Below are 27,085 nucleotides of genomic sequence, written 5' to 3' on the forward strand. Positions count from 1 at the left end.
TCCCAAAATGCCGGGAATAAAGACGAGCCCGTTGGAGTTTCATCTCATCCTTCTTGGCTAGACACAGTGCCTTCCTCCCCTCCTTCGCTGCCGGCGGCCGCTCGCTGACAGCAACCAGCCCCATCCCACACTCCAAAGTCAGCCAAATCCTTCCCACCTGGGTCTGGAGGAGGGACACCAAGGCGGGCAAGCAGGGCTTGCATACCCAGTCCAGGTGGTGCTGGAAAGCAGATGGGGACCTACAGACTACTCTGCAGAACAACCTTCTGGCTACTGGCGCAGGGACTGCAAAGCATGTGGACCGGCGCCCGGGCTAAAAACCGGACCTGCTTCTCCTATGGATCTGGGGCTCTGGCGGAAGGCATGGAGCATCTCCGGGGCTTAATTCTGGAAGACGGCCGGAACGGCACCATCCAGTGCCCCCACAATCAGTGCTGCTTTGGCATTTGGAACCTGACCCAGGGTCGGCTCCGGGCACAGTTGAAAGGTGAGGACCAGTTGCAGAAATAGGATTCTCCCCCACCACCCCAGGGAGGGGTGAACCCGAAGGGTGTTTGGATACTAAAGCCTGAGGATGAGAGGTCTGGGAGCCCAAATGGCTTCCAATCCTGGCTGTCGGTGGTGGGGTTTCCCCCAACGTAATAACGTGTGGATGGAAACGAAGGCTTCACGTTTCTGTTGCTTTGTATAGGGTTAGATGTGTGGGCGCCACATCCTCCTATTCCCCCCCCCACAAACAGAGTTGTTAGAGTAATTGGAAGACCATTGAGTACCCCCCTCCCGCCAGTGGGGCCTCTGCATCGCCCCCTCCCTTTAAATTAAGCAGCCACAACGGTGCTAGACCCAATAGGCTGGTCCAAGTGTATCTGGCCTTCATGAGGAAATGAAACTAGTAAATGAACAGTGTGGGAGAGAGAAATGCTGAAAGAGCAGCCCTCTGTTTCTGTCAAGCTCATCTTTTGATCTGGGCTGTGTTAAGAGGCATAAAGAGAGCCCACTATACCTTGCTACAGAAAGCAGCAAAAGTTTTTATAGGGAGAAAGGGGTGATGAATGGACAGTCCTGCCCTATGTAGGAGGAGAGGGTGGGCTGAGTTCCCTTCTTGGTTCCTGTCAACTCTAGGAATTATATGGGCTGATATTTAGATCCATATCATATCACTGGATGGTTTGCATCTAAATATATTATTTTCCTCCACTGAAGATAATTGTGCTTGCCATGATGCAAGGAGATAGGATAATCTGGGGCTGGTTCATTCGAGCATTGTTTGATTATTACAATATTAAGGGGTGGCTTACACATAATATGAGCTGCCCCGTGGCGCAGAGTGGTAAGCTGCAGTACTGCAATCCAAGCTCTGCTCACGACCTGAGTTCGATCGCTATGGAAGTTGGTTGCAGGTAGCCGGCTCAAGGTTGACTCAGCCTTCCATCCTTCCGAGGTCGGTACAATGAGTACCCGGCTTGCTGGGGGTAAAAAGAAGATGACTGGGGAAGGCAATGGCAAACCACCCCGTAGTCATAGTCTGCCTAGTAAACGTCGGGATGGGACGTCACCCCATGGGTCAGGAATGACCTGGTGGCTGGTGCTTGCACAGGAGACCTTTACCTTTTTACACATACTAGAACGTGGGGTCATCTGCTGAAGCTGGAGGGTGAGAGATTCAAAGCAGATAAAAGGAAGTATTTATTCACACAATGCATAGTTAAGTTGTGGAACTCCCTGCCCCAGGAAGTGGTGATGGCTGCCAACTTGGAAGGCTTTAAGAGGGGAGTGGACATGTTCATGGAGGAGAGGGCTATCCATGCCTACTAGTCAAAATGAATACTAGTCATGATGCATACCTATTCTCTCCAGTATCAGAGGAGCATGCCTATTATACTAGGTGCTGTGGAAGAAAGGCAGGATGCTGCAGCAGTCGTCTTGTTTGTGGGCTTCCTAGAGGCACCTGGTTGGCCACTGTGTGAACAGACTGCTGGACTTGATGGGCCTTGGTCTGATCCAGCAGGGCATGTCTTATGTTCTTATGCAAATAGGCTACAGAACAAACAACCACAGGTACAACATTCACAGTACCACAAAGGTGACGTTTTTCAAAGGAGCCAGTTCACGCATTTGGCTGCCAGTCATCCTGACTAGAGAAATCAGGTGTCACAGAGGCATGCGCTGGTTGATCAGAGATCGAAATTCCGGGGGCTGCCAACTCTGGGTTGGGAAATTCCTGGAGATTTGGGGTGGAGCCTGGGGAGGGAGGAGCTGAGGAGTGGAGGGGCCTCAGCAGGGTCTAATGTCATAGCCCCACGCTCCAAAGCAGCCATTTTCTCCAGGGGAACAGATCTTTCCAGTCTGGAAATCAGTTGCAATGCTGAGAGACCTCTAAACCCCACCAGGAGTTTGGTAACCCTAGCAGATTCATAAGTGCAAATTATCATTTGGTAATGTGCAGCCATCCACTGATAAGCATGCATGAGAGAATTCAAGTTCCCTGAGCCTAAGTGATTGGGTGGCTTATAAAATGTATGTTTGTCCCATTTATGTACACATGCACCTAATTTCCCTGGGGGGGGGAGTCATGGTTCCCTGAAGCCTAGGGATGCCAACTTCCAGGTAGTAGCTGGAGATATCTTGATATTACAACTGATCTCCAGCCGATAGAGATCAGTTCCCCTGGAGAAAAGGGCCGCTTTGGCAATTGGACTCTATGGCATTGAAGTCCCTCCCCTCCCCAAACCCCGCCCTCCTCAGGCACCGCTCCAAATATCTCCAGGTATTTCCCAACCCGGAGCTGGCAACTAGAGTTGCCAGGTCCCTCTTCGCCATCGGCGGGAGGTTTTGGGGTGGAGCCCGAAGAGGGTGGGGTTTAGGGAGGGGAGGGACTTCAATTCCATAGAGTTCAATTTCTCCAGGTGAAATGATCTCGATCGGCTGGAGGTCAGTTGTAATAGCAGGAGATCTCCAGCTACTACCTGGAGGTTGGCAACCCTACTGCAACCATTTCAAGTTGGACAAATGGCTTGGGAGTGGGGGGAGGCCTAATGCTGTCTCTTAGAGTTGACAACTCTGGAAAATTCCTAGATATTTAGGGGTGGAGCCTGGGGAGGGTGGAATTTGGGGTGAGGGGGACCTCTGCAGGGTATAATGTCATAGAGTCCACCCTCCAAAACAACCATTTTCTCCAGGGGAACTGATCTTTTGCCTGGATATCAGTTGTAATTCCAGATCTCCTGGTCTCATCTAGAGGTTGGAAAGCCTACCCTTTCCCCATAGTCACAGTCTGAATCAGCCCCCCCACCCCACATGCCTGAAAATTAAGTTTCCACATGAATTCCTAGGCCATGTTTGCTTTACAGGATCTGGTATAGAGTAGAATAGCCCTTGACCTGGATAACTCAGGTTAGCCCCATCTCAAGATCCTAGAAGTTAAGCAGAGTCGGCCCTGGTTAGTACTTGAAGGGGAAACCACCAAGGAAGTCCAGGATTGCGACGCAGAAGAAGACAATAGCAAACCACCTCTGAAAGTCTCTTGCCTTGAAAACCTTACTGGTTTTATAAGTTGGCAAGTGACTTGATGGCAAAGAGAGGGAGAGAGATAGGGTTGCCAGGTCCCTTTTTGCAACCGGCGGGAGGTTTTTGGGGCGGAGCCTGAGGAGGGCGGGGTTTGGGGAGGGGAGGGACTTCAATGCCATAGAGTCCAATTGCCAACGTGGCCATTTTCTCCAGGGGAACTGATCTCTATTGGCTGGAGATCAGTTGTAATGGCAGGAAATCTCCAGCTAGTACCTGGAGGTTGACAACCCTAATGGCAGAGGAGGGGATTCCAACTTGGGTCTCCCAGATCCTACTCTGACAGTGTCCTGCTTTGTGACGCCCACGGTTCAGTGACATTTTAATTGATCCTAATAAAAGACATCACAAGACTTTGGGGGGGGGGGAACTGTCTCTAAGAGGCCCGATTTAAAGGTTAAGACAAAACAAAGGAAGGGAGAACAGTACAAAGGTTTCCTCCCTCTCACTGAACAACCTTCTTACTTCCTAAGAAGCAGATATCTAAAGAGAACACACGGCTCAAAGAAAAAAGACATAGGCAATAAGTTGAAGGACAGTTCAAAAAGGGAAAAGCAGAAGGAAAACTCCACACCTCATAGATACAAGGAGTTCTGTGCTACGGTGAGCCTCAATGAGAAACTTTTGGAAAACCGGGTCCCAAATTCTGTCATTTGAATTGCTAACACCATGCAGACATCTGAGATCAAATCCTAGCACGGCCATGAGCTCCCCCAGTAGCCTTAAGCAGATAGCTAACTCAGGTCCCCATGTGTTAAAGAAGCATAATACTGGCCTACCTCGCATGGTGGTTGAGTGGATGATTCAACCCACCCTTAAACCACAGCAGTGTAATACTTTGTACTGGAAGCCACAAAAATGTCTCAAAGCAGTGAACAAGTTTTCAAGTTCTATGGATTTTAATACTTTTGGGGGGGGGGAAACTGCTGGGGGAGAGAAAAAAGATTTTTCTGCGCATGAAGCTGTCTTGTACTGAATCAGACCCTTGGTCCATCAAAGTCAGTGCTGTCTATTCAGATTGGCAGCAGGTCACTAGCATCTCAGGTGGAAGTCTTACACTTTACCTACTGCCTGATCCTTTTAGCTGGAGATACCAGGGACTTGAACATGGGACCTTTTGCATGCCAAGCCAATGCTCTACCACTGAGCCACAACCCCTCTTCTAAAGGTTCCTTTGATTTCATAGTGGACTTCCAGGTTAAATATGGGGTAGAATTGTGTGAATGAGACAAGAATGGCAAAGTACTTTTCTGTAAGTGGTTTTTCCGTTTTACTTTTCCATATATGGGTGTTTTTTTTTTTAATTTAGGTATCAACTTGGGTAGATGCATTCAGAGTACCAAAGACTAGAAACTGATCCCTGCTCTGAAAGGTTCAAATCTAATGAAAGAGGGAACAATCCTACAATCATAGAGTTGGAAGGGACCACTAGGGTCATCTAGTCCAACCCCCTGCACAATGCAGGAAATTTACAATTACCCTCCCCCCCACACCCCCAGTGACCCCCCACTACATGCCCAGAAGATGACCAAGATGCGTTCCCTCTCATCATCTGCTTAAGATTATAGAATCAGCATTGCTGACAGATGGCCATCCAACCTCTTCTTAAAAGCCTCCAGGGAAGGAGAGCTTACCACCTCCCGAGGAAGCCTGTTCCACTGAGGAACTGCTCTATAGAGGGTGGGATGGTGCAAATGATGAAAGATAAATCTAGTTTAGTTGGAATTGCACTTAGAAGTATTGCAGTTGCAATGTTCCAAACACAGATTGTTTGCAGTTACGGTGAGAGAAAGGAAGCAGCCTGGGGGGAAAAGAGGAATCCAGCTCTAAGTGGCTTATAATAACAAGGACAAAGCTTTGCCAACCTCTAGGTGAGCCAGAGATTTCCTGGCATAACAATCCATCTCCAGACTACAGAGATGAGTTCCCCTGGAGAAAATGGCTGCTTTGGAGGGTGGACTCTATGGCATTGTAGCCCACTAAGGACCCTCCTCTCCCCAAACCCTGCTGTCCAGAAGAAGAAGAAGAAGAGTTGGTTTTTATATGCCGACTTTCTCTACCACTTAAGGCAGAATCAAACCAGCTTCCAATCACCTTCCCTTCCCCTCCCCACAACAGACACCCTGCGAGGTAGGTAGGGCTGAGAGCTCTCCAACAGAGCCGTAACTTGCCCAAGGTCACCCAGCTGGCTTTGTGTGTAGGATTGGGGAAAACCAAGCCAGTTCACCAGATTAACCTCCGCCGCTCATGTGGAGGAGCTCCATCCCAAATTGCTGGGAATTTCCTAACCTGGAGTTGGCAACTCGGGGGTGTGTGTTGATCATAACACACCAATGTGTAACAAGAAAGAAAAGTGGCAAGTAAGCTATTCACCATGTCAGAAATAAGAGATGCCAACTCTTTTGGGGTTTTTGTAATCCCCGTTTTGGAATCCCCAAGAAAGTGGCGGATTCCCCACGATGCTTGTTGCTCTGGCTTCGCCCCCAGGTTGCTGGATCAGCGAAAAGGAAGCCACGTGCGACTCCCCGACCTGCGAGTCGCGATCCGACGAGGACACGCTGACGTTGTCCTGCAGTTGCCGGGCTGATCTGTGCAATGGCAACATCAGGCATGACGGGAGGAGACGTGGTAAGAGACCTTCGGGGTCGGTGGGGTCAAGGAAGGTGGTATGGCCGGAGGAGGCAGAGATGACGGAGGACTGCTGTGGGAAAACACTGCTAGAGCTATCAGGGCAAGAAGAGAAAGCTAAAGGAAATCTGTACGCACACAACCCCCCCCCCAAGGTTTTCTTCCAAATTCCTTTCCTTTCTCCCTACCTTCCCTCACCGTTGTTCCCTTTCTTGCTTATCGCAGGCCACCACAGAGTTTTTGGGTTCTGCCCTCCCCCACAACAGCGGGCACAGTCCTACACACCGCTTTCTGTGCATGAATGGGGTCTATGCGCTCAGCAGTGACCTTGAGGGTGTAGGGAGGGAACCTCCAGATGGCTGAGTCGGCCTGATAGCTGCCGTTTGAAGAAAGCAGAGCTGCCCGCTCTCAAGGAACTTCTCATGAAACCTATTCCCCGCTGCCTCCATCCTGGACCTTTCTTTTCCCCCTTCTTGAAGATGGGGATGACATTTGCCTGCCTCCAGTCTTCTGGCACCTCACCGGCTCTCCAAGAATGCTCAAAAACAATGGCCAGAGGCTCGGAAATTACATCTGCAAAATCGTTTAGTACCCTCGGATGCAGTTCATCTGCCCCGGAGGACTTTGTTTCATTTAAATAAACTAATTATTGATGTAGCACAGCTAGGCCGATCCTAGGCTGCAACTCTCTTCCCTTGTCAGGTGTTCTGTTTTTGCCATGTGGAGCACAAGAGAAGACCGAGGGAAAGTAGGAATGGAGCAGTTCTGCCCTCTCTTCGTCACCTGTTACAATTTCACTTTCCTGTCCCCACAATGGGCCTACCATGTCCTTGTTCTTTTTCTTACTTTGAACATAACCAACAACAACAACAAAAATCCTTTTTTGGGGCATCTCTCGCTTACCTAATCTCATACTGAGCTTTAGCTTTTCTAACACTCCCCTACAAGCATTTGTTTATGCCCATGCCCTCTTGGAATGCCGATTTTACGAGGATCTTCGATCACATTATATCTCTCCCCTTTTAACATATAAATCTAATGCCTCTGTGTCTGACATAATGCCTTTTTTACGAAGTGACAGGGATCCCAAGGCTACATTGTCAGTGGCAAGATTTGTTTCAGTCCTTACTTATATCCCTCAAGCATTAGATATATGCTGCTCAAGATCAATGGATCAAGGAGCTTCTAAGGGATAAAGGAAAGGTTATTTGTTTATATTCATCTCTGGTTATAAGGTCTTCATTCTGTTTCCTATCGACCTTGGTTTCCTGGTACAAAGACACACATATTTGTCAATGCATAAGGTGCAGATCCACCTGAGTCACTTTGGGATACAAATGTGACTTTTTTTTGTTGCCTTCAAGTCACAGCTGACATGGCGACCCCATAGGGTTCTCAAGGCAAGAGACCTTCAGAGGTGGTTTGCCAGTGCCTGCCTCTGCATCATGTAGGGTTGCCAACCTCCAGGTGGTGGCAGGAGATCTCCTGCTATTACAACTGATCGCCAGCCGACAGATCAGTTCACCTGGAGAAAATGACCGCTTTGGCAACTGGACTCTGTGGCATTGAAGTCCCTCCCCTCCCCAAACCCCACCCTCTTCAGGCTCCACCCCAAAAACCTTCCACCCGTGGAAAAGTGGGACCTGGCAACCCTAGCTGGCAAAACACACACACACTTGTGGCCATTGCTACATCCATTGGCAGTGAACTCCACGATTTAATTATTCATCTAGTAAAGTAGTATATTTTTTTGTCTGTCCTAAAAATATTGCCCATCACCGAAATTGGGTGCCCCTGAATTCTAGTATTATGGAAGAAAGAGAGAGAAATTCTGTGTATCCAGTTTCTCCGCTCCGTATAAAATTTTATAAACCTTTAACCTGCCCCCTCCCCAACCATCTTTTCTTTAAAATGAGAAAAGACAGATGAGAAAGATTAAAGGTTTATAAAATTTTGTAGGGGGTAGAGAAAGTGGATGCAGGCTTAGCTCTTTGAAGTACATGCCCCGCCGCCACCCAAAACCCAGTTGTTTCCTTTAATCCTCAAGGAGCGAAATTCTATTGGCTACAGAATCCATCACTTTTACGAGCTGTAATGGTTCCCTCCCACCTGCTGCGCTGTAATGCCACAGTGTGGCCGTGGCCTTCAAATAGAAATGATGGGAGGATACTGGAATGTTGGCTGCCGGAGATGAGAAAGGGTCGGCGGTGTTACGCGGGGAGGGAGACGTCTGCTCCCCAGCTTTAATTTTAATTAAAACATCAGAGGAAAGTCCTGTGAAGATGGGAGGGAAGCCGATGCCAGGGGCGGGCAGGGAGGGCACGCAGAGAGCCATGCGCACCTGGGGGTGCGGAGGAGTGGCTTATGGGATGGGTGCTCGAGGCGTGGAGCCAAGAAGCTTGGAAGCGCACCCAGTTGCTTGGTGGGAAACAGGTTAAGAGAGATTATTCCCCCTCCCCGAATGTGGAATGCCAGTTCTCCCATCTTGGTACAGCTTCCGTGACCTCTGTTTTATCTTTGTAGCTGACTCCTTGCGTCGTTCCACCGGGACCGTCTGGATCATCTCAACATGCCTTGTTCTGTTCTTCCTTGGCTTCTTGGCGTTTCTAGGTACTGTGCCATCAAGACAACTTTAGCATAGAATGATAAGGTTTGGCCCCACAATGGAAAGGCAGGGTGTGTGTGTGTATGTATGTGTGAGAAGCACACACATGCTTCTTCCTGTGCACCTAGGGTTTCCAGGTCCCTCTTCTCAACCAGCGGGAGATTTTGGGGGTGGAGCCTGAAGAGGGCGGGGTTTGGGGAGGGGAGGGACTTCAATGCCATAGAGTTCAATGGCCAAAGAGACCATTTTTCTCCAGGTGAACTGATCTCTATTGGCTGGAGATCAGTTGAATTATCAGGAGATCTCCTGCTACTACCTGGCAGTTGGCAACCCTATGTGCACCCCAAGATACTCGCAGGGACTTCTTTTCTCATGATGGGCTCCTAGCATTACACACAGGGCCATTAAGAGGCACACATATGCATACTTTCATTTTCTCATGAATACACTCCTCCCCGCACAGAGATACCGTTTTGTTTTCAAAAAGCAAGTACAGTCCTCGGGCACCCAAAGGCCGCAGTTCCACCTGCAAGGCAGAACAGGATCACAGGGGGTTTGATTAGGGTTGCCAAGTGCCCGGTGGTGGCGGGTAAAATCCCACCAAACCCCCGGGCTACCCGCCGACCAGCTGAGGGCTGACGGGCAATGCGTACGCGCGTGTGCACGTCACTTCCAGGTAAACCCAGAAGTGACGTAGGTGTGTCGCGCGGGGTGAGCGTGCCACGGTCAGTCCCCGGGAAAGCTCCCGCTGGTGGAGCTACGGGGCCTGGCAAGCCTAGGTTCGATATGTATTGCACTGACAATTCAACCTAAGGTCAAGCTGTGTATATTCAGCAATTGATACTGTATTCAATATTAGCTTCTTCTTTTTTAAGCAGCAAGTTTCTAGTCCCTAGTACTTCAAAATGTAGCCCAGGTTTATGAGCAATCCAGGATGAAGTATGAGTAATTGGAAGGGGGTCTATGCAAGATTTCTTCTGGACAGGAGTTAGGGTTGCCAACCTCCAGGTGGGGCCTGCAGATTTCCTGCTATTACAGTTGATCTCCAGACTCCAGGCAATAGAGAACATTTCCCCTGGAGAAAATCACTGTTTTGGAGTGTGGACTCTATGACATTATACCATGCTGAAGTCCCTCCCCTCCCCAAACCCCACCCTTTTCAGGTTCCACCCCCCAAAATCTCCAGGTATTTCCCCATCCAGAGCTGGCAACCCCAGGGCAAGCAGGTCAGTGGCCGAATACTCTGGCTGACATCTTGGGCTCTGGGAGCTGCCCCGCTTCAGGTAAGGTTGCCAACCTCCAGGTGGCACCTGGAGATCTCTCACTGTTACAGTTGGTCTCCAAACAACCAAGACCAGTTATCCTGAAAAAAATAAGTGCTTTGGAGGATAGACTCTATGGTATTATACCCTGCTGATGACCCTCCCCTCCTCAAACCCCTCCCTTCCCAGGCTCCACCCCCCAAATCTCCAGGAATTTCCCCTCTCAGAGCTGGCAACCCTAACGGGGGTGGAGCATCATTGATCAGCATATCTTACTTCTTCCTTCAGGAGAAGCAGAAGTTGAATAAATTAAGCAAAATCCATGAACATCTGCATAATCTATGTACAATAAAAAACTTGGATTACCATGAAATATAGGGTTGCCAGGTTCCTCTTTGCCACAGGTGGGAGGTTTTTGGGGTGGAGCCAGAGGAGGGGGGGTTTGGGAAGAGGAGGGACTTCAATGCCATAGAGTCCAATTGCCAAAGCGGCCATTTTCTCCAGGTGAACTGACCTCTGTCAGCTGGAGATCAGTCGTAATAGCAGGAGATCTCCAGCTAGTACCTGGAGGTTGGCAACCCTAATGGAACATGGAGGGGCAAATCTCATTTTTTCCTCTTCTAGTAGGTCTCAGACTGTGGAAAGGCCCAGCATTGCTAATCAAACCAGAAGAAACGGGGGAACTCACTAAGATCACAACAGGCAAGGAGAGATGCAGCGAGAGGAAACTGCCCAGGCAAGAGCTTCCAGACCTCCAGTTCCACAAGGTATCAACCACTTCTGCATGTGTCAGGACTTTAAACATTTATTTCTTTCTCTCAAAAACAACAGAAAAAAAGGAACATAAAAGGGAAAAAACTCAAAATTCAACAACTAGAAAAAGAAAAAAGAAGTATATATAAAGCAGAAACACAAATATAACAGCATATGCTTCTATAAATAGGGTTGCCAGGTGCTCGCTGGTGGTGGGCAAACCCCCGGTAATGTGAGGGCTGGCGGGCAATCGTGCATGCGCACGCCAACGTGGCACTTCTGGTTTACAACCAGAAGTGCCACCTCGCAAGGAGCTTTAGACCACTAAAACTCTTTGTTTGAGTGGTAAAGGGTCGCTGCGGCCCTTTACCGCTGCGGCCCTTTAACTAAGAGTTTGAGTGGTCTAAGGCTCCTTGCGAGGCGGCACTTCCGGTTGTAAACCACCCCATAAACAAAGTCTGCCTAGTAAACGTCGGGATATGACGTCACCCCATGGGTCAGGAATGACCCGGTGCTTGCACAGGAGACCTTTACCTTTAGTGGCTGGAGATCTCCCGCTATTACAATTAATCTCTAGGCAACAGAGATCAGTTCACCTGGAGAAAATGGCCGCTTTGGAAGGTGGACTCTATGGCATTCTACCCCATTTCAGTCCCTCCCCTCCCCAAAACCCCACCATCCTCAGGCTCCACCCTCAAAATCTCCAGGTATTTCCCAACCCAGAGCTGGCAACCCAAGACAGATCCCTGAGGCACTCCACTTGTCACTCCTCCTCAAGGTGATGAGGAACCATTAACAAGCATTCCTTGGGTGTGATTTGTCAACCAGTTACAGACCCACCTAACAGTAATAGGATCCAAACCACATTTTACCAACTTGTCAACAAGAATATTACGTGGAACCTTATCAAAAGCTTTGCTGAAGTCAAAATAAACTATGTCTACAGCATTCCCCTGATGCAGCAAGGTAATAACTTGATCAAAAAAAGAGATAAGGTTAGTCTGCCATGGCTGCTTCCTGAGAAACCCATTCTGGCTCTTAGTAATCACCGCCACCCTTTCAAAATGCTCAAGGACAGACCGTTTGATGATTTGTACCTGAGAGGGAGGGCAGGAAGGGTTGCATCAGTGCTTGGCTCTCATGGCCCTTTCTTATATGCCCAGTGAAATGCCGATCACTACTTTGGGATCAGGAAGCAATTTTCCTCCAGGCCAATTTGGCCAGGGATCCTGGAGGGGTTTTTTTTTTTTTTTTTTTTTTTGCCATCTCCAGAGCGTGAAGCAGAGGTCACTGGGGGCATGGGGGAGAGGTAGTTGTGAATTTCCTGCATTGTGCATAGGGTTGGACTAGATGACCCTGGAGATCCCTTCCAACTCTATGATTCTACATAAACTTCTAGTTACTAAGGTGTACACCCTCCAAAGCAGCCATTTTCTTCAGGGGAGCTGACCTCTGTTGTCTGGAGAGTAGTTATAATTCTGGGAGCTCTCCAGGCCCCACCCGGAGGTTTGCAACTTAGTACTGAGTGATTTATTGTGCAGTCCAGACCTTTGTAAATCCACTTAAGTCAATGGGCTTAGAAAGATCTTGTAACTCCCCTTAGGTTTGCACCGTTAGATTCAGAACCAAAATGTGTTTGCTGCGAATGAAAAGATGGCATTTTCAGTTCCAGAGGGGTCAGTGTGTTAGACTGTAGCAGCAGAAATAAACAGGACTCTCTTGGCACCTTTAAAAGCAGAAAATTTTATTCGCGCATGACCTTTCGCAGGCTAGAGCCCACTTTTTCGGATGCAGTCAGCGGCTCCTTGCTAGACAGTAGTTTAATGTAGGCAGTTTGACACAGGAGATGTGTGCAAGATCAGGTGTTAACATCAGGGCCTGAAAACATCTGTTTTCCACCCTTCTGTCTTTAAAAAAATGTTTTTTTTTTGTAACATCCAGCCTGACGAAGAGTTCTAGTGAGTTGCACAATGTTTGGTCCTAATATTAGGATCAGTCCTAATAGAAGGTATTGCCATGACCTGGATAGCCCAGGCTTGTCAGATCATGGAAGCTGAACAGGGTTGGCCCTGGGCCCTCCAAAGAGGGTTGCCAACTTCCAGGTTGGGTAAACCCTTTGTCGGGTCTACCTCGCTTTCCTTGTTTGATTCACCTTTATACTTGTACTCAAACGTTTGGCTTCTATAGTTCTGTACCTTCCGGCTGTGTCCGGCTTTCTATGGTTTGCACATATGCTCTATTTCATTTCTAGAACCAGTGTGGATGCTGGTTGTTCTTTATGGTACCAGAACCTTATTTTCTGGCTCATTTTTCCAACTTTTTCCAACTAATTTCTGTTTAGACGGTTAGTCTGCCTTTTTGTTCGGACGATTAGTCAGCTAAGCATATTGTGTGCTAAGGCATGAAGTTAATGCCTTCTTTGTTAATTTCCTTTTCCCGTTGGGAATGTATGTATATATTTCTTTAATTTATTCTTGACTATCAGTAAATTTAGAACGATTTTTTCTGGTGTTTAATTTGAGCCTTCCTGCTGTATATTTTTTATAACCTCCAGGTGGTAGCTGGAGATCTCCCACTGTTACAACTGATCTCCAGCTGACAGAGATCAGTTCACCTGGAGAAAATGGCCACTTTGGCTTTCTACCCCACTTGCATGGTGCAATTGAAAATAATGGAAGTGCCTGGCCTATAGTTTGCAAGCTGAGGTAAAGGAAGTTTCCCTCTTTGTCCTGACAGGTTCTTCACGAGGGGCAGTGCTCTAAGGTGTGGCAGGGGGCATTCCACCAGCAGCCTGTCGCCATTAAGACCTTTCCTCGGTCTTGCTACCGGGAGTTTGCCTCCGAGTGGGCCGTGCACAGCCTTCCACTGATGAGCCATGACAACATGGTACGGCTCGTGGCTGCTGGGAGTGGAGGGCCAGACAAAGAACAAGGTGGTCTCTTGGTGCTGACCCTGTACCCGTTGGTGAGTGCTGTGTGCAAGAAGCACTGAAATGACTCAGGTGTGCACGGTCGCTTTAGCCTCCTTTATTCCCTGTTTCAACTAGGATTCAGCCAGGATCGAACACACGTTCGGTGAAAACGCATGCGTTTGATCCTGGCTGAATCCTGGCTGAAACAGCGAATAAAGGAGGCTAAAGCGACCATGCGTTTTCGCCCTCCATTTATTGTTTGCTTGTGTCTGATTCCACAACATTGTCTCATGTATGTGGTGTCATGGGTATGTTTAGGGTTGCCAGCTCTGGGTTGGGAAATACCTGGAGATTATTGGGGCGGAGCCTGAGGAGGGCAGGGTTTGGAGAGGGGAGGGACTTCAATGGCATAGAGTCCAATTGCCAAAGTGGCCATTTTCTCCAGGGGAACTGATCTCTATTGGTGGGAGATCAGTTGTAATAGCAGGAGATCTCTAGCCACCACCTGAAGGTTATTCAACACTAAGCAATCACTATGGCTTCTTAAACCAAAAATAATGATATCGATATTTATATAAATAAAGAAGTTTTAGATTCCTTGCTGAAGATTTATAGAATCTTTATAAATAGAAGATTTATAAATCTTCAGCAAGGAATCTGAAAATAAAGAAGACAGAGGATTAAATATATGTGGACTTTACCAGCTGATGAAAATAATTATGAAACAGGATACTTACCGGAAGCCTGTCTGGTTGATAGTCCGGGAATACTGTTAACTCATATATGTTTGTCTTTGTGAAGAAACAAAAGACTAATACAGAACTTCTTTATTTATATAAATATTGATATCATTATTTTTGGTTTAAGAAACCATAGTGATTGCTTAGTGTTGAATAACCAGATATTGCAGTCCAAGTTTGTGTGTAAATTGTAACCACCTGAAGGTTGGCAACCCTAGGTATTTTATATACCCACAATTTGGCCAGGCAAGCAGGGAATATGGAATTCCGAGACACAAAAGTCTGCACAACTGGATTCTTGGTTGCTCGTGTGTATATTTGTGTGTGTGTTTGTGCAATCAGCAAGATTATGGAGAATTTCTGAGAATTTTCTTTAAGATTATGGAGATCTCCCAGAATTATCACTGGTCTCCAGACAACAGAAGTCAGTTCCCCTGGAGAAAATGGAGGCTTTGGAGGGTGGGCTCTATGCCATTATACACTGCTGAGCTCCCTCCCTTCCCGAAACCCCACCCTCCCCAGGCTTCACCACCACAAAGTCCGGGAATTTCCCAAGCCAGAGTTGGCAACCCTACACACACAAAATAAAATTTGAGAAACTGAGGTGTCAAGAAATGTTTAAGCACAGCAGCTGAATTGTCTTTCCAGGGGTCCTTGCGGCATTTCCTCACTCAGCATGTTTGTTCCTGGGATGTTGCTCTCCGGCTAGGATCCTCCCTCGCCAAAGGCCTTGCTTTCCTGCATGGGGAGCAGTGGAAGGAAGGTACTGTTACCAGGGGGTGTATGGATGCCTCTTTCCCCACATTCTCTCCTAGGCCATGTTTACTAGGGTTGCCAGGTCCCTCTTCGCCACTGGCAGGAGGTATTTGGGGCGAAGCCTGAGGAGGGCGGGGTTTGGGGAGGGAGGAACTTCAGTGCCATAGAATCCAATTGCCAAAGCAGCCATTTTCTCCAGGTGAACTGCTCTCTATCAGCTGGAGATCAGTTGTAATAGCAGGAGATCGCCAGCTAGTATCTGGAGGTTGGCAACCTTAATGTTTACCCATCTAAGTGTCCCCCTTTATTAGGGTTGCCAGCTCCAGGTTGGGAAGTATCTGGAGATTTTGGGGGTGGAGTCTGAGGAGGGTGGGGTTTGGGGAGGGGAGAGACTTCAATGCCATGCCATAGAGTCCAATTGCCAAAGTGGCCATTTTCTCCAGGGGAACTGGTCTCTTTCGCCTGGAGATCAGTTGTAATAGCGGGAGATCTCTAGGCACCACCTGCTGTTTCGTCACCCCACTGTTCTGTTTACACTGGTCATCATTTTACAGTTGGTGGGGAAGGCTAGGGTTGCCATGCCTGCTGATCATTGTTGCAGGAAAAAAAGGGGGGTTGCATCCAAGCCTGGAAGTCATTTCAGTTCTGGGTGACGCTCTAGGAACCCCTCAAATCTCTATGGTAAAGACCATAGAGATTTGGGGGGGGGGTTCCCAGAGTGTCACCAGTCACTTCTGAGTTTGGAAACAACCCCACCCCCACTTTCTCCCACTGGAACAATTAGCATCAGTGGGCAGGTGAGTGGATGACAACCCTTGTGAAGGCTGTTGATTTCAATGAACTTACTGCTCTTCCCTTTGGTGCCAGGTCTGCACAAACCCGGGGTGGCACACCGAGACCTGAGCAGCCAGAATGTGCTGGTTCAGGAGGACAGGACTTGTGTCATCAGTGACTTTGGCCTCGCCACGACTTTACCAAAGTGCCATGAGCGGTGGAGAGAGGGCCCCACGGAAAACGTTGTCCGCAAGGTACAGTACCTGCATTGCTATTGGGTCGAGTAAAATGGTTGGAGAGGAGGAACATCATGTTTGTCCATAGCCAGAATAAGGGCCCAGCAATGTCCTTACACTATTGATCACCACTTTGGGGTCAGGAAGCAATTTTCCTTCAGGCCAGATTGGTCAGGGATCCTGGAGGGGCTTTTTTGGCCATCTTTTGGGAGTAGAGTGGGAGTCACTGGGGGTGTGATGGGGAGGTAGTTGTGAATTTCCTGCATTGTGCAGGAGGTTGGACTAGATAACCCTGGTGGTCCCTTCCAACTCTATGATTCTATGATCAAGTTTGCAGGGTGCACCACCAATCTCAGCTGGCCCTGTGGTTGCCAGCTCCAGGTTGGGAATTATCTGGAGATTTTGGGGGTGGAGCCTGAGGAAGGCGGGGTTTGGAGAGGGGAGGGACTTCAATGCCATGGAGTCCAATTGTCAAAGCGGCCATTTTCTCCAGGGGAACTGTAATAGTGGGAGATCTCCAGCCATCACCTGGCGGTTGGTAGCCCTAGCTGGCCCCACACACTGCTAGGAGCAGAACCAGGCCCTTCTAGCAGACAGGTATTGATCTATTTCTCAGGATCAAACTGGAAACCAAGAGGCAGGTATTACTCTAGTAGTTCCATCTTTATGCTTGTGCCCACAGGCTGAATCTAAATCTTGCCCTTAACCTCAATGCCCCTCTCATTGATGGCAGCCAAGTCGGTAGGCATGGAGACTGTCACGGCTTTCCAAGGAACTACATGTTCTCCCCCCACCCCCCACACATCTTTTTTGACCCACAATGCAGCAAATATATTTGGGTGCCTTGCCAATTTTAAGCAGTCACCGCGCTGTCCATGGGTTTGGAAATAATGGAGGGGGGGGAGGGGGGACAACATTGGCTCTTCCATACCCAAATCCTAGATGTCTCAGAGAAAACAGAGAGGATATTGAGCGTTGGGTTTCCTCTTTGTGAGACACAGCGAAGTACGAGCTGCGTGCACTTAACCTTTCCACAATAGGACTGAAGTGATGAAGCATTCTGGGGAATGCAGCTGTTGTTTCAATAATAACAAGAGGGGAGGGGCTGTGGCTCAGTGGTAGAACATCTGCTTGGCAGGCAGAAGGTCCCAGGTTCAATCCCCGGCATCTCCAGTTAAAGGGACTAGGCAAATAGGTGGTGTGAAACACCTATGCCTGAGACCCTGGAGAGCTGCTGCCGGTTTGAGTAGACAATACTGACTTTGATGGACTAAGGGTCTGATTCAGTAAAAGGAAGCGTCATGTGTGTTCATGTGTGGCTGCAATCAGGACTGGTTCAGTTCAGTTCTTTATTATTACAGTCCATGACCAGTAGGTATATAAAAGGAAACATTAATTGTGTGTGTGTGTGTGTGTGTGTGTGTGTTAAGTGCCGTCAAGTCGCTTCCGACTCATGGCGACCCTATGAATCAAAGTCCTCCAAAATGTCCTATCTTTGACAGCCTTGCTCAGGTCTTGCAAATTGAGGGCTGTGGCTTCCTTTATTGAGTCAATCCATCTCTTGTTGGGTCTTCCTCTTTTCCTGCTGCCCTCAACCTTTCCTAGCGTGACTCTTTTCTAGTGACTCTTGCCTTCTCATAATGTGACCAAAATACGATAGCCTCAGTTTAGTCATTTTAGCTTCTAGAGTCAGTTCAGGCTTGATTTGATCGATAACCCACTGATTTGTTTTTTTGGCAGTCCACGGTATCCGTAACATTAATTACAGAAAGAATAAAATTTATATACAAATAATTTTGATAAACCCAGGGTAGCCCTAACAGATACTAGCTAAAACTACACATATCTGTCAGCAATTTAACACTTCAACATTCTCCTGGGCAAAAAGTAGAGATTCGGTCATTTCAGGAACTAAAATCTCTGCCACTTTTCAGGATTAAAGGCCCTTCTCAATTTTTCTGTGATTACAGACCTGGGTGCAAAACCGGGCAACCAATCAGGTTGTTTGGTGGTTCTCATCTGACAGAAGATATTCAAGTGTAATTTTGTTAGATCTTCCAGGAAACCTTTCTAGCAACAGTCCGATAGTTTCGCTATGAATGTTATTGTGTAAGGTACACTCAAATAATAGGTGCTAATCAGGACTGGTTCTGGGTTTAAGGGAGCCCCAGGCAGGGAGGGGGCCTCCACCTATCCAGGTATTTCCCAACCCAGAGCTGGCAACCCTAACCTCAGGGTATGCTGACACCAGCCCTGGCTGCAACAACCAGCTTGTCAAGATACCACAACAGAGATGGCCAATGCCTGTGTTCACAAAGGCCATAATGACCTCTAGGCAGTCTTCGGTGAGCAGAAAGTGTATTATGATACACAAATCTACTCATTCAAGGTCTGCTATGATATAAAAGTGGTGTCATCAAACAATAAGAGCTTCAGAATTATGGAGTGCTGGCATAGTATTACATCCAGTTTTGTAGATTTATGTATTATATAGCAAATATTTCTTCACACAACACTTTGTTAAATTGTGGAACTCCCTGCCCCAGGATGTGGTGATGGCTGCCAACTTGGAAGGCTTTAAGAGGTGAGTAGACATGTTCATGGAGGATAGGGCTGTCCATGGCTACTAGTGAAAGTGAATACTAGTCATGATGCATACCTATTCTCTCCAGGATCAGAGGAGAGGATGCCTATTATATTAGGTGCTGTAGAACACAGGCAGGATAATGCTGCTGCAGTCTTGTTTGTGGGCTTCCTAGAGGTAACTGGTTAGCCACTGTGTGAACAGACTGCTGGACTTGATGGCTCTTGGTCTGATCCAGCAGGGCTTTTCTTCTGTTCATTCTATGCACATCAAAAATGGGTTTTGTTGGTACGTTTCTGAGAATGGGCAGTAGTCGCTTGGTTTGCAATCTCCCCCAAGTAATCACCTCACAATCTTCCTAGGCAGGGGCTCCACGCTACACTGCTCCTGAGATTCTGGACGAGAGCTTGAACCTGCAGGACTTGGGCTCAGCACTGAGGCAGGCAGATGTCTACTCCATGGCACTGGTGTTATGGGAAACCCTGATGAGATGCTCCATACTCTTCCCAGGTGAGCAAGGAAGGGACAGCCAGAGGGAGAGGGAGGGATAGGGGCACCTGAATCTCTAAGGTGGGGAGGAGGCATGGCTCAGTGGTAGAGCATCTGCTTGGCATGCAGAAGGTCCCGGGTTCAATCCCCGGCATCTCCAGTTAAAGGGACTAGGGCAAGTAGGTGATGTGAAAGACCCCTGCCTGAGACCCTGGAGAGCCGCTGCCGGTCTGAGTAGACAATACTGACTTTGATGGACCACGGGTCTGATTCAGTATAAGGTAACGTCACATGTTCATGTGTTCAAACAAAACAGACAGCTAAAATCACAGCAAGGAAGGGATAGGTAGATTAGACAGGTTTACCGTTTAGTAGCACTGAGGCCAAACACTATCTGTTTACTTCATTTATACCCCACCTTTCCTTCCAACGGGGACCCAAAGCACCTTACTTTATCAACCATTGGCAACCCCCAGGATCTTTGGAGAGTCAGAGACCCCAGAAATGGGCATGCAAATGCAACACCGTGATGTGGCTTCTGGTACCTGTAGTGACGTCAAGGCGTTGCATGACCAGCATTGCCAGGCTCAGGTAGGAGGGCTGGGGCTGGGGACATGGGAGGGGTGCAACGTTGCCGATGTTGCTACGCCACAAGTTTCTAGCCCTTAAGGCTGCCCTGAGTGGCTTGTAGGAAAGACCAAGTATAATAAATACATATGAGCAAATGTATACTTTATACCAGAGTGCTCGCGTTTTATAAAAGGAACACCCTTTGCTCCAAAAGAAGATAGACAATTTCCTGCCTGTTGCTGAGAATGCCCTGGTTCCCTTGTTTAAGGGCTGCCAATCTCCAGGTGGGGCCTGGCCTCCTCCCAGAATTTCAACTGATTTCTAGCCTAGACGACAGAGATCAGTTCCCTTGGAGGAAACGTCAGCATTGGAGGGCTTTAAGAGGGCTTTAAGAGTGGAGTGGACATGTTCATGGAGGAGAGGAGTATTCATGGCTATTAGTTAAAATGGATACTAGTCATGATGCATACCTATTATCTCCAGGATCAGAGGAGCATGCCTATTATCTTGGGTGCTGTGGAACACAGGCAGGATGGTCCTGCTGCAGCTGTCTTGTTTGTGGCTTCCTAGGGGCACCTGGTTGGCCACTGTGTGAGCAGACTGCTGGACTTGATGGACCTTGGTCTGATCCAGCAGGGCTTTTCTTATGTTCTTATTGGAGGGCAGGCTCTGTGGCATCTCATCCCCACTGAACTCCATCCCATCCCCAGAGTCTGTGTTCCCCAGGTATGACCTCCAAATGTCCAGGAATTTCCCCAGCCAGAATCGCGAACCCTTGCGTTCTGCTTTAGATCCTCCTGTGGACAAACAGTATAGATAAACAGGGCTGATCTTGAAGGGGCTGTGATGGTGGGGATTAGGCTGCCACCTGGTGGGGTTTTAGGAGGTATGCTGTTGATGGGGAAACAAAAAGGTAAAGGCTCAAGGTTGACTCGGCCTTCCATGCTTCCAAGGTCGATAAAACGAATACCCAGCCTTGTCCTGAGGATAAAATGGAGAAAAGCAGGACCAGTTCACTTCTCGGAGGAAGGGTGGGATAAAAATGTAATAAATAAGGGCATGTGTTTATCCAAATCAGACAGAAAGCACTTAATCTTTTAAAAATCTATTTGCTTAGTGATTCCTCTATAATCTCTCTCTAGGGTCCCTATATAGGGAACATTATAGGATGTAGTGAGCTAAATTCTTTGGTGTCTCTTAGTCGCATGCACATAGCTGTTAGTCTACTGAGACTTGTTGTATTTACCATTGAAATAAGTTGAGGGCATTGTCTGAATTCGTTAAATGCAAGCTTTCCTTTGTGAGCAGCTTAAAACCTTCGGTCACCTCACAATCATGTTCCTTGTGAGTACATATGTGCCCAGTATTAGATAATTTCAGGTCTTTAAAATACCTGGGTTATGATCCATGTTGAAAAAGAACAATATTGGTGAGAGAATTAACGTGATTTCCATGATCGATTGTGGGTCTCAAGCATAGGTTCTTTTCACTGTCTCTAGGGCCTGCTGTGTTGGAAGTGAAGGACTTTATGCTGTCTCTTACTTCAGTGGCGGACTTGACTAGAGAGTCAGGGAGATAGAGGGATCAAGGCACTGGGCATCCTTTTCTCTACTGTTCTCACACTATCCCTTTGATGTATAGATTGCCATTCTCAGGAAACTAACTTCCTCCTTTTTTGCACCTCCACTCACGCACACACTCATTCTTCTTCATCTTGCAACCATGAGGGCAGGATGCAGGTCCTGTATCTACCTCCACCCTAGAAGAAGAAGAAGAGTTGGTTTTTATATGCCAACTTTCTCTACCACTTAAGGGAGACTCAAAACAACTTACAATCACCTTCCCTTCCCCTCCCCACAACAGATACCCTGTGAGGTAGGTGGGGCTGAGAGAGCTGTGACTAGCCCAAGGTCACCCAGCTGGCTTTTTGTGTAGGAGTGGGGAAACAAATCCAGTTCACCAGATTAGCCTCCACCGCTCATGTGGAGGAGTGGGGAATCAAACCCGGTTCTCCAGATCAGACTCCACCGCTCCAAACCACTGCTGTTAACCACTACACCACACTGGCTCCCCAGTTTAGTTTGACTAGATTAGAAAACTATGTTTACTCTATTCTATCCAGAAATGGAGTTGTGATAATAAATGAACTACATTAATTTGTATAGATAAAGTTATTTTGTTCCTTAAAAAATATTTTTTGCTTTATTTAAGAAGGTGGTTAAGCATTGAAAGTTAGAGAATGAATTTCTTATTCCTAAATTATTAGATTTTTGAATTTTCTGCCTACAGGAATGTAACTCAGGCGTCTGATTCCATTTTACTTCACTTAATTGTCTTCTGTTTTGTAGATTTCATTTCTAACTGCTCGCCAAGGCAACATATTGGTAGTGTATCTGTGATCATTTTACCACAGCTACAATACTTTATGAGGGGGCACAAGGCCTTGACTTTCCACACAGTTTTCATCTTGCACATACTTCACTTAATTCTTGTATTAATTCCTTGATTGTGAACAAACAATCCTAAAAGGAAAATAGTGCCCATTGAACTTCGTGGGGCTTTTTTCTGAATAACCATGTTTCGGTTGAGCCTCACAGTAATTTTGTTCCTGAGCATACACAGAGATCAGATGGGCTTTGCTGCGTACAACAGCCTTTGAACATCCTGCTAAATTGCCAGATTTTATATGAAAAATCTACCATGCTGTAGCTCTGCAGCTTATAATGTTGTATAAGGCTTCCCCACCACATTTAGCCCAGCTCTTCTCAGCATCCTCCTCCAGCAGAAATTGGGTATTGATTCTCAGCTTTCTTGGTGTAATCTGAACCAGTGCAATAGGGCGCTCCAGGCCGCTTTTGCTTAATGGAAGGGTGGGCACTTCCTGCATCAACAGTGTATCAGATAAACCGTTACGAAAAGCCAGGCAAAGCTGGTTTTGCATTACCTCTAAAGAGTGAACGTCAACCAATCTGCAGTTTTGTTCAGTATTTTGAGCAATTAGTCTCGCCACCTTACCTCTTCTGCCCCCAAGAAGAAAAAAATCTGAACAGCCACAGAGGTAACAAATTCCATTGCTATATCGTGCTGTTTAGAGGAGATAGAGTTGCTGAAACAAATCCTTCTGAGAAACTGAGAATCTGTTTAACTCAAAAACCAGTCAGTTATGGCTCCGACCAATTTCATTGGTGATCCCAATGAAATTCATGGCTGAGGGGGGATTTGTACATAGGTGTCCCCAGTCCTAAAATGACTCTAACCCGACCATCCTACTTGTTATGCCCCCGTGAATCAGTGGAGGACTAAACCAGTGATCCCCACTGTGGTGCCCATCGGTGCCACGGGGAACACCAATATGTTTCCAAGCACCTGCCTGCTTCTTCCCCGAAACATCTCTTCCTCAAAGCAGAGAACAAATCCTGACTAACTTCCACCTCACTGGAATAGAAAATACTTCAGAAAACCCCTAGGAAATATCACTTATGGGTCTTCAGGGAATGCCCACTCAGAAATAGCTGCCCCTCCTTTTATCAGATCTCTGTGAATTATGTGAGGGGTCCTGGTTACGCTGCCAGGCTGGTGACGGCCTTGGGCTCTGATGATGCGCCATTAGTTATATTGAGCTGGTCAAGTTTGTCGTGATTTTTATGCTTTTAGATAACTATATTGTATATTTTATTGTATTATGTTAGATATAATGGTGTGAGCTCCCCTGAGCCCAGCTTTGGCCGGGGAGGACAGGATAGAATAGAGGACAGGATAGAAACAACAACAACAATAATATTAAGATGATTAGCTTGGGTATTCTCTACCTTTTTTAATGACCCCCTACAGCAACCATTTCGTTATTGGTCCCTCCCCCATGGCAGCCATTTGGGGGTGCTGTCCACTAATCTTTCTCAAAATTCCAAAACTGGCCATAGAGTGGGGTTTGGGGAGGGGAGGGACGTCAATGCCATAGAGTCCAATGGCCAAATTGGCCATTTTCTCCTGGTGATCTGATTTCTATCAGCTGGAGATCAGTTGTAATAGTAGGAGAGCCCCAGCTATTATCAGTAGGTGGGCAACCCTAGCAGCAGGGGTGTCAAACATAAGGCCCGCGGGCCCCTTGAGGGCTCTTATCCGGCCCACAAGCCAGCTGTGGGCCGGATAAGATCTGGGCTGGTGAGCCCACTACAGGCTTGCCAGCCGGGGCAGCCATCCCCCCAGTCCTGATTTGGGTTGGCAAGTATGCTGCAGACCCTCCAGTTGAGGCAGCAACCTTCCCCAGAAAATACGGAACTTCTTGCTGGTCGTTTTTCGGGGAAAACCCCCCCTGGGCTCAACGTATTTGTATATGCGGTAGCTCAGTGGAAGATCTACTTCATTACACCCTGGTCTGCCCTCTCTATATCGAGCCTCAGAATAAGTTCCTGGCAAATATTCTTTCCACTTTCCACTTATTATCTGATGCCGATAAACTAATTTTCTTGCTTTCCGATATTGACCCTTTTGTTTCCCAGAAAACGGCACTTTATGGCCTTGTGGCCAGGAAAATCAGGGCAAAGAAAGCCATCGAATGAGGGAAAGAGCCAAATTGGTGTATTTTAATCTTAAAACTTTTCATGGTTTTATATATACTTTAAGTTGTTGCAATAGTGTCTTGATTGTAAAGGCCTATGGCCATGCACAATAAACATGACTGACTGTAAGAGTGTTATTGTTTGAAGCATGTTTGTATTTTAAGTAAAACATAAAGTAAAAAATCATATCATTAACTGGCTTTGCCTGTGTCTTCTATCAAGTTTGTATATCTGGTACCTGGCATTAATAGTACACATGGCTTGGCCCGGCCAAGTGACATTTATGTCATATCTGGCTCTTGGATAGGGTTGCCAACTCCCTCTTCACCACCGGCGGGAGGTTTTTGGGGCAGAGCCTAAGGAGGGCAGGGTTTGGAGAGGGGAGGGACTTCAATGCTATAGAGTCCAATTGCCAAAGCGGCCATTTTCTCCAGGTGAACTGATCTCTAACGGCTGGAGATCTCCAGCTAGTACCTGGAGGCTGGCAACTCTACCCTTGGAACAAATGAGTTCGACACCCCCTGCTATAGAGTCTGCCCTCCAAAGCTGCCTTTTGTTTCAGGGGAATTGACTGCTGAAGTTGGGAGATCAGTTGTAATTCCAGGAGATATCCAGGCCTCACCTGGAGGCTGGCAACTGTCAGGACATATGAGTCACAAAAATTCTTTCTCTAACTTCATTCAATTCTTCCTCTTCAGAAAACAGTATCCCTGAGTTCCAGCTGGCCTATGAATTGGAGTTGGGCAGCAACCCTACATACAGCGAACTGAGGAGGCTGGCTGTCGAGGAAAGGCTGAGACCAGCCATTCCACCTGCGTGGAGGAGGATGGGACAGGTAAATACAGGTTTGGAAGGGGGGGCTGCAGAGAGCAGGAATAAATGTTCTGCCATCCAAAGGGGAGCTATTCAGAGCTCACAGCCATTAAAGGGTTGTAATGGGAAAACATTAACTTGATTTTCATGGCTTAAGCAACGGTGCAAATCAACCCACCAAAGTGATAAGCACATTAAACATTTGATTTGCCTGCCTGCCTGCTATGCCCACACACATCTATGTCAGTCTCTTGTGGCAAGCTGAAGGCCTAAAAACGCCAAGAAAAAAAGTATTTTCTAACAAAAATGACTCCCTCTTGTCATCTACTAGTGAGTCATGGTTTATAATTCATACGACTTCATCAATGGACATGCCACTTTTCAGAATTTCACGTGTAAAGGGGAGAGGGGGTCCTAGTCCCAAGGAATTTATAAATGTTTTTACTCCTTAGAGCATAGAGCTTGTTATGTTGTGGGCACTTTTGGAATTTTGAGAATGGGTAGTAGGTAGGTTTGCCAACTGCCAGGTAGTAGCAGGAGATCTGTTAATTCAACTGATCTCCAGCTGATAGAGATCAGATCACCTGGAGAAAAATGGCCGCTTTGGCAATTGAACTCTATGGCATTGAAGTCCCTCCCCTCCCCAAACCCCGCCCTCCCCAGGCTCCGCCCCAAAAATCTCCCACTGGTAGCAAAGAGGGACCTGGCAACCCTAGTAGTGGGTGCCACGAGGGATGAGACCAATCACAGAATGGCTGAGCCTAGTCACTGAACGGTGGGAGGTTGTGAGCCAAGGATCCTCTTATGATGGAAGCAGCTGCTTCTCAACGGATGTTCTCTGCAGAAAAGAAAGTGGTGGTTCTTTCAAAGCACCTCATGCTCTAATGCGGCGAAGAAAGCCAGGACTGGCTCTTTGCTTTGGGAAAGAGTTTTACTTTATAGAAGAAGCAAACGGGCACCGGGAATAGGGCTGCCAACTCTGGGTTGGGAAATACCTGGAGATTTGGGGGATGGAGCCTGAGGAGGGTAGGGTTTGGGGAGGGGAGGGACTTCAAAGGGTTATAATGCCAGACCTTCCAAAAGCAGCCAGTTTCTCCAGGGGAACTGATCTCTGTCACCTGAGATCAGTTGTAATCCCAGGAGATCTCCAGCCATCACCTGGAGGTTGGCAACCCTAATCGGAACACCAATCAGCATCACCACTGGTACAGAAGCAAGACAACAAAGGGTGTAAGAGAGACGAGGGATGAAGCTGAGCAAATGGAGACGTATGTCCGTAGGCTTAGAGAAGTTAAGCCAAAGTCTTCAATGAAGTTTAGAGAAGGGATCTGAAAAGGTAGGCACCATATTCCGGGGGAGAGTTCCAGGCATAAGGGGAGGCCAGAATCAGCGCCAGCAAGTGGGCCTAAGACAGCTGCTGAGGCCCACGGACTGAAAAGGAGCCCATGTAGGGTTGCCAACTCTGAGTGGGCAAATTCCTGGAGATTTTGTGATAGAGCCTGGGAAGGGGAAGGAGCTCAGCAAGGGTGCGATGCCAAAGAGTCCACCCTCCAACGCAGCCATTTTCTCCAGGGGAACTGATCTCTGTAGTCTGGAGATGAGCTGCAATTCCGGGGGATCCCCAGGTCCCACCTGGAGGCTGGCATCTCTATCCCACCCCAATGAATCATCCCTTGACAGTTCTTCTCCTTCCCTGGCCTTTCCCTTAGGTTTCTGTCTACCTACAAGAGCTTCTGGAGGACTGCTGGGACCCGGAACCGGAAGCTCGCTTGCAAGCCGAGTGTGCCCAACAGAGGCTGCAGAGGCTGGGTGCTGCAGACGGGGCAAAAGAGTGCTGTTGA

The 27,085-nt window shown here is 47.6% G+C and overlaps 1 protein-coding gene across 1 annotated transcript; it reads left to right on the forward strand.

The window, feature by feature from the left end:
• Positions 1 to 294: 294 nt before the first annotated feature.
• Positions 295 to 27,085, forward strand: AMHR2 (anti-Mullerian hormone receptor type 2). The gene is made up of 10 exons (XM_056849260.1): positions 295 to 487; positions 6,052 to 6,192; positions 8,716 to 8,802; positions 10,687 to 10,826; positions 13,549 to 13,776; positions 15,112 to 15,226; positions 16,087 to 16,247; positions 19,176 to 19,323; positions 25,130 to 25,266; positions 26,954 to 27,085. The coding sequence occupies exons 1-10, from the start codon at positions 295 to 297 to the stop codon at positions 27,083 to 27,085; spliced, it is 1,482 nt and encodes a 493-aa protein (XP_056705238.1).

The sequence above is a fragment of the Euleptes europaea genome, chromosome 1, assembly GCF_029931775.1.
Source record: "Euleptes europaea isolate rEulEur1 chromosome 1, rEulEur1.hap1, whole genome shotgun sequence".
Lineage (NCBI taxonomy): Eukaryota > Metazoa > Chordata > Lepidosauria > Squamata > Sphaerodactylidae > Euleptes > Euleptes europaea.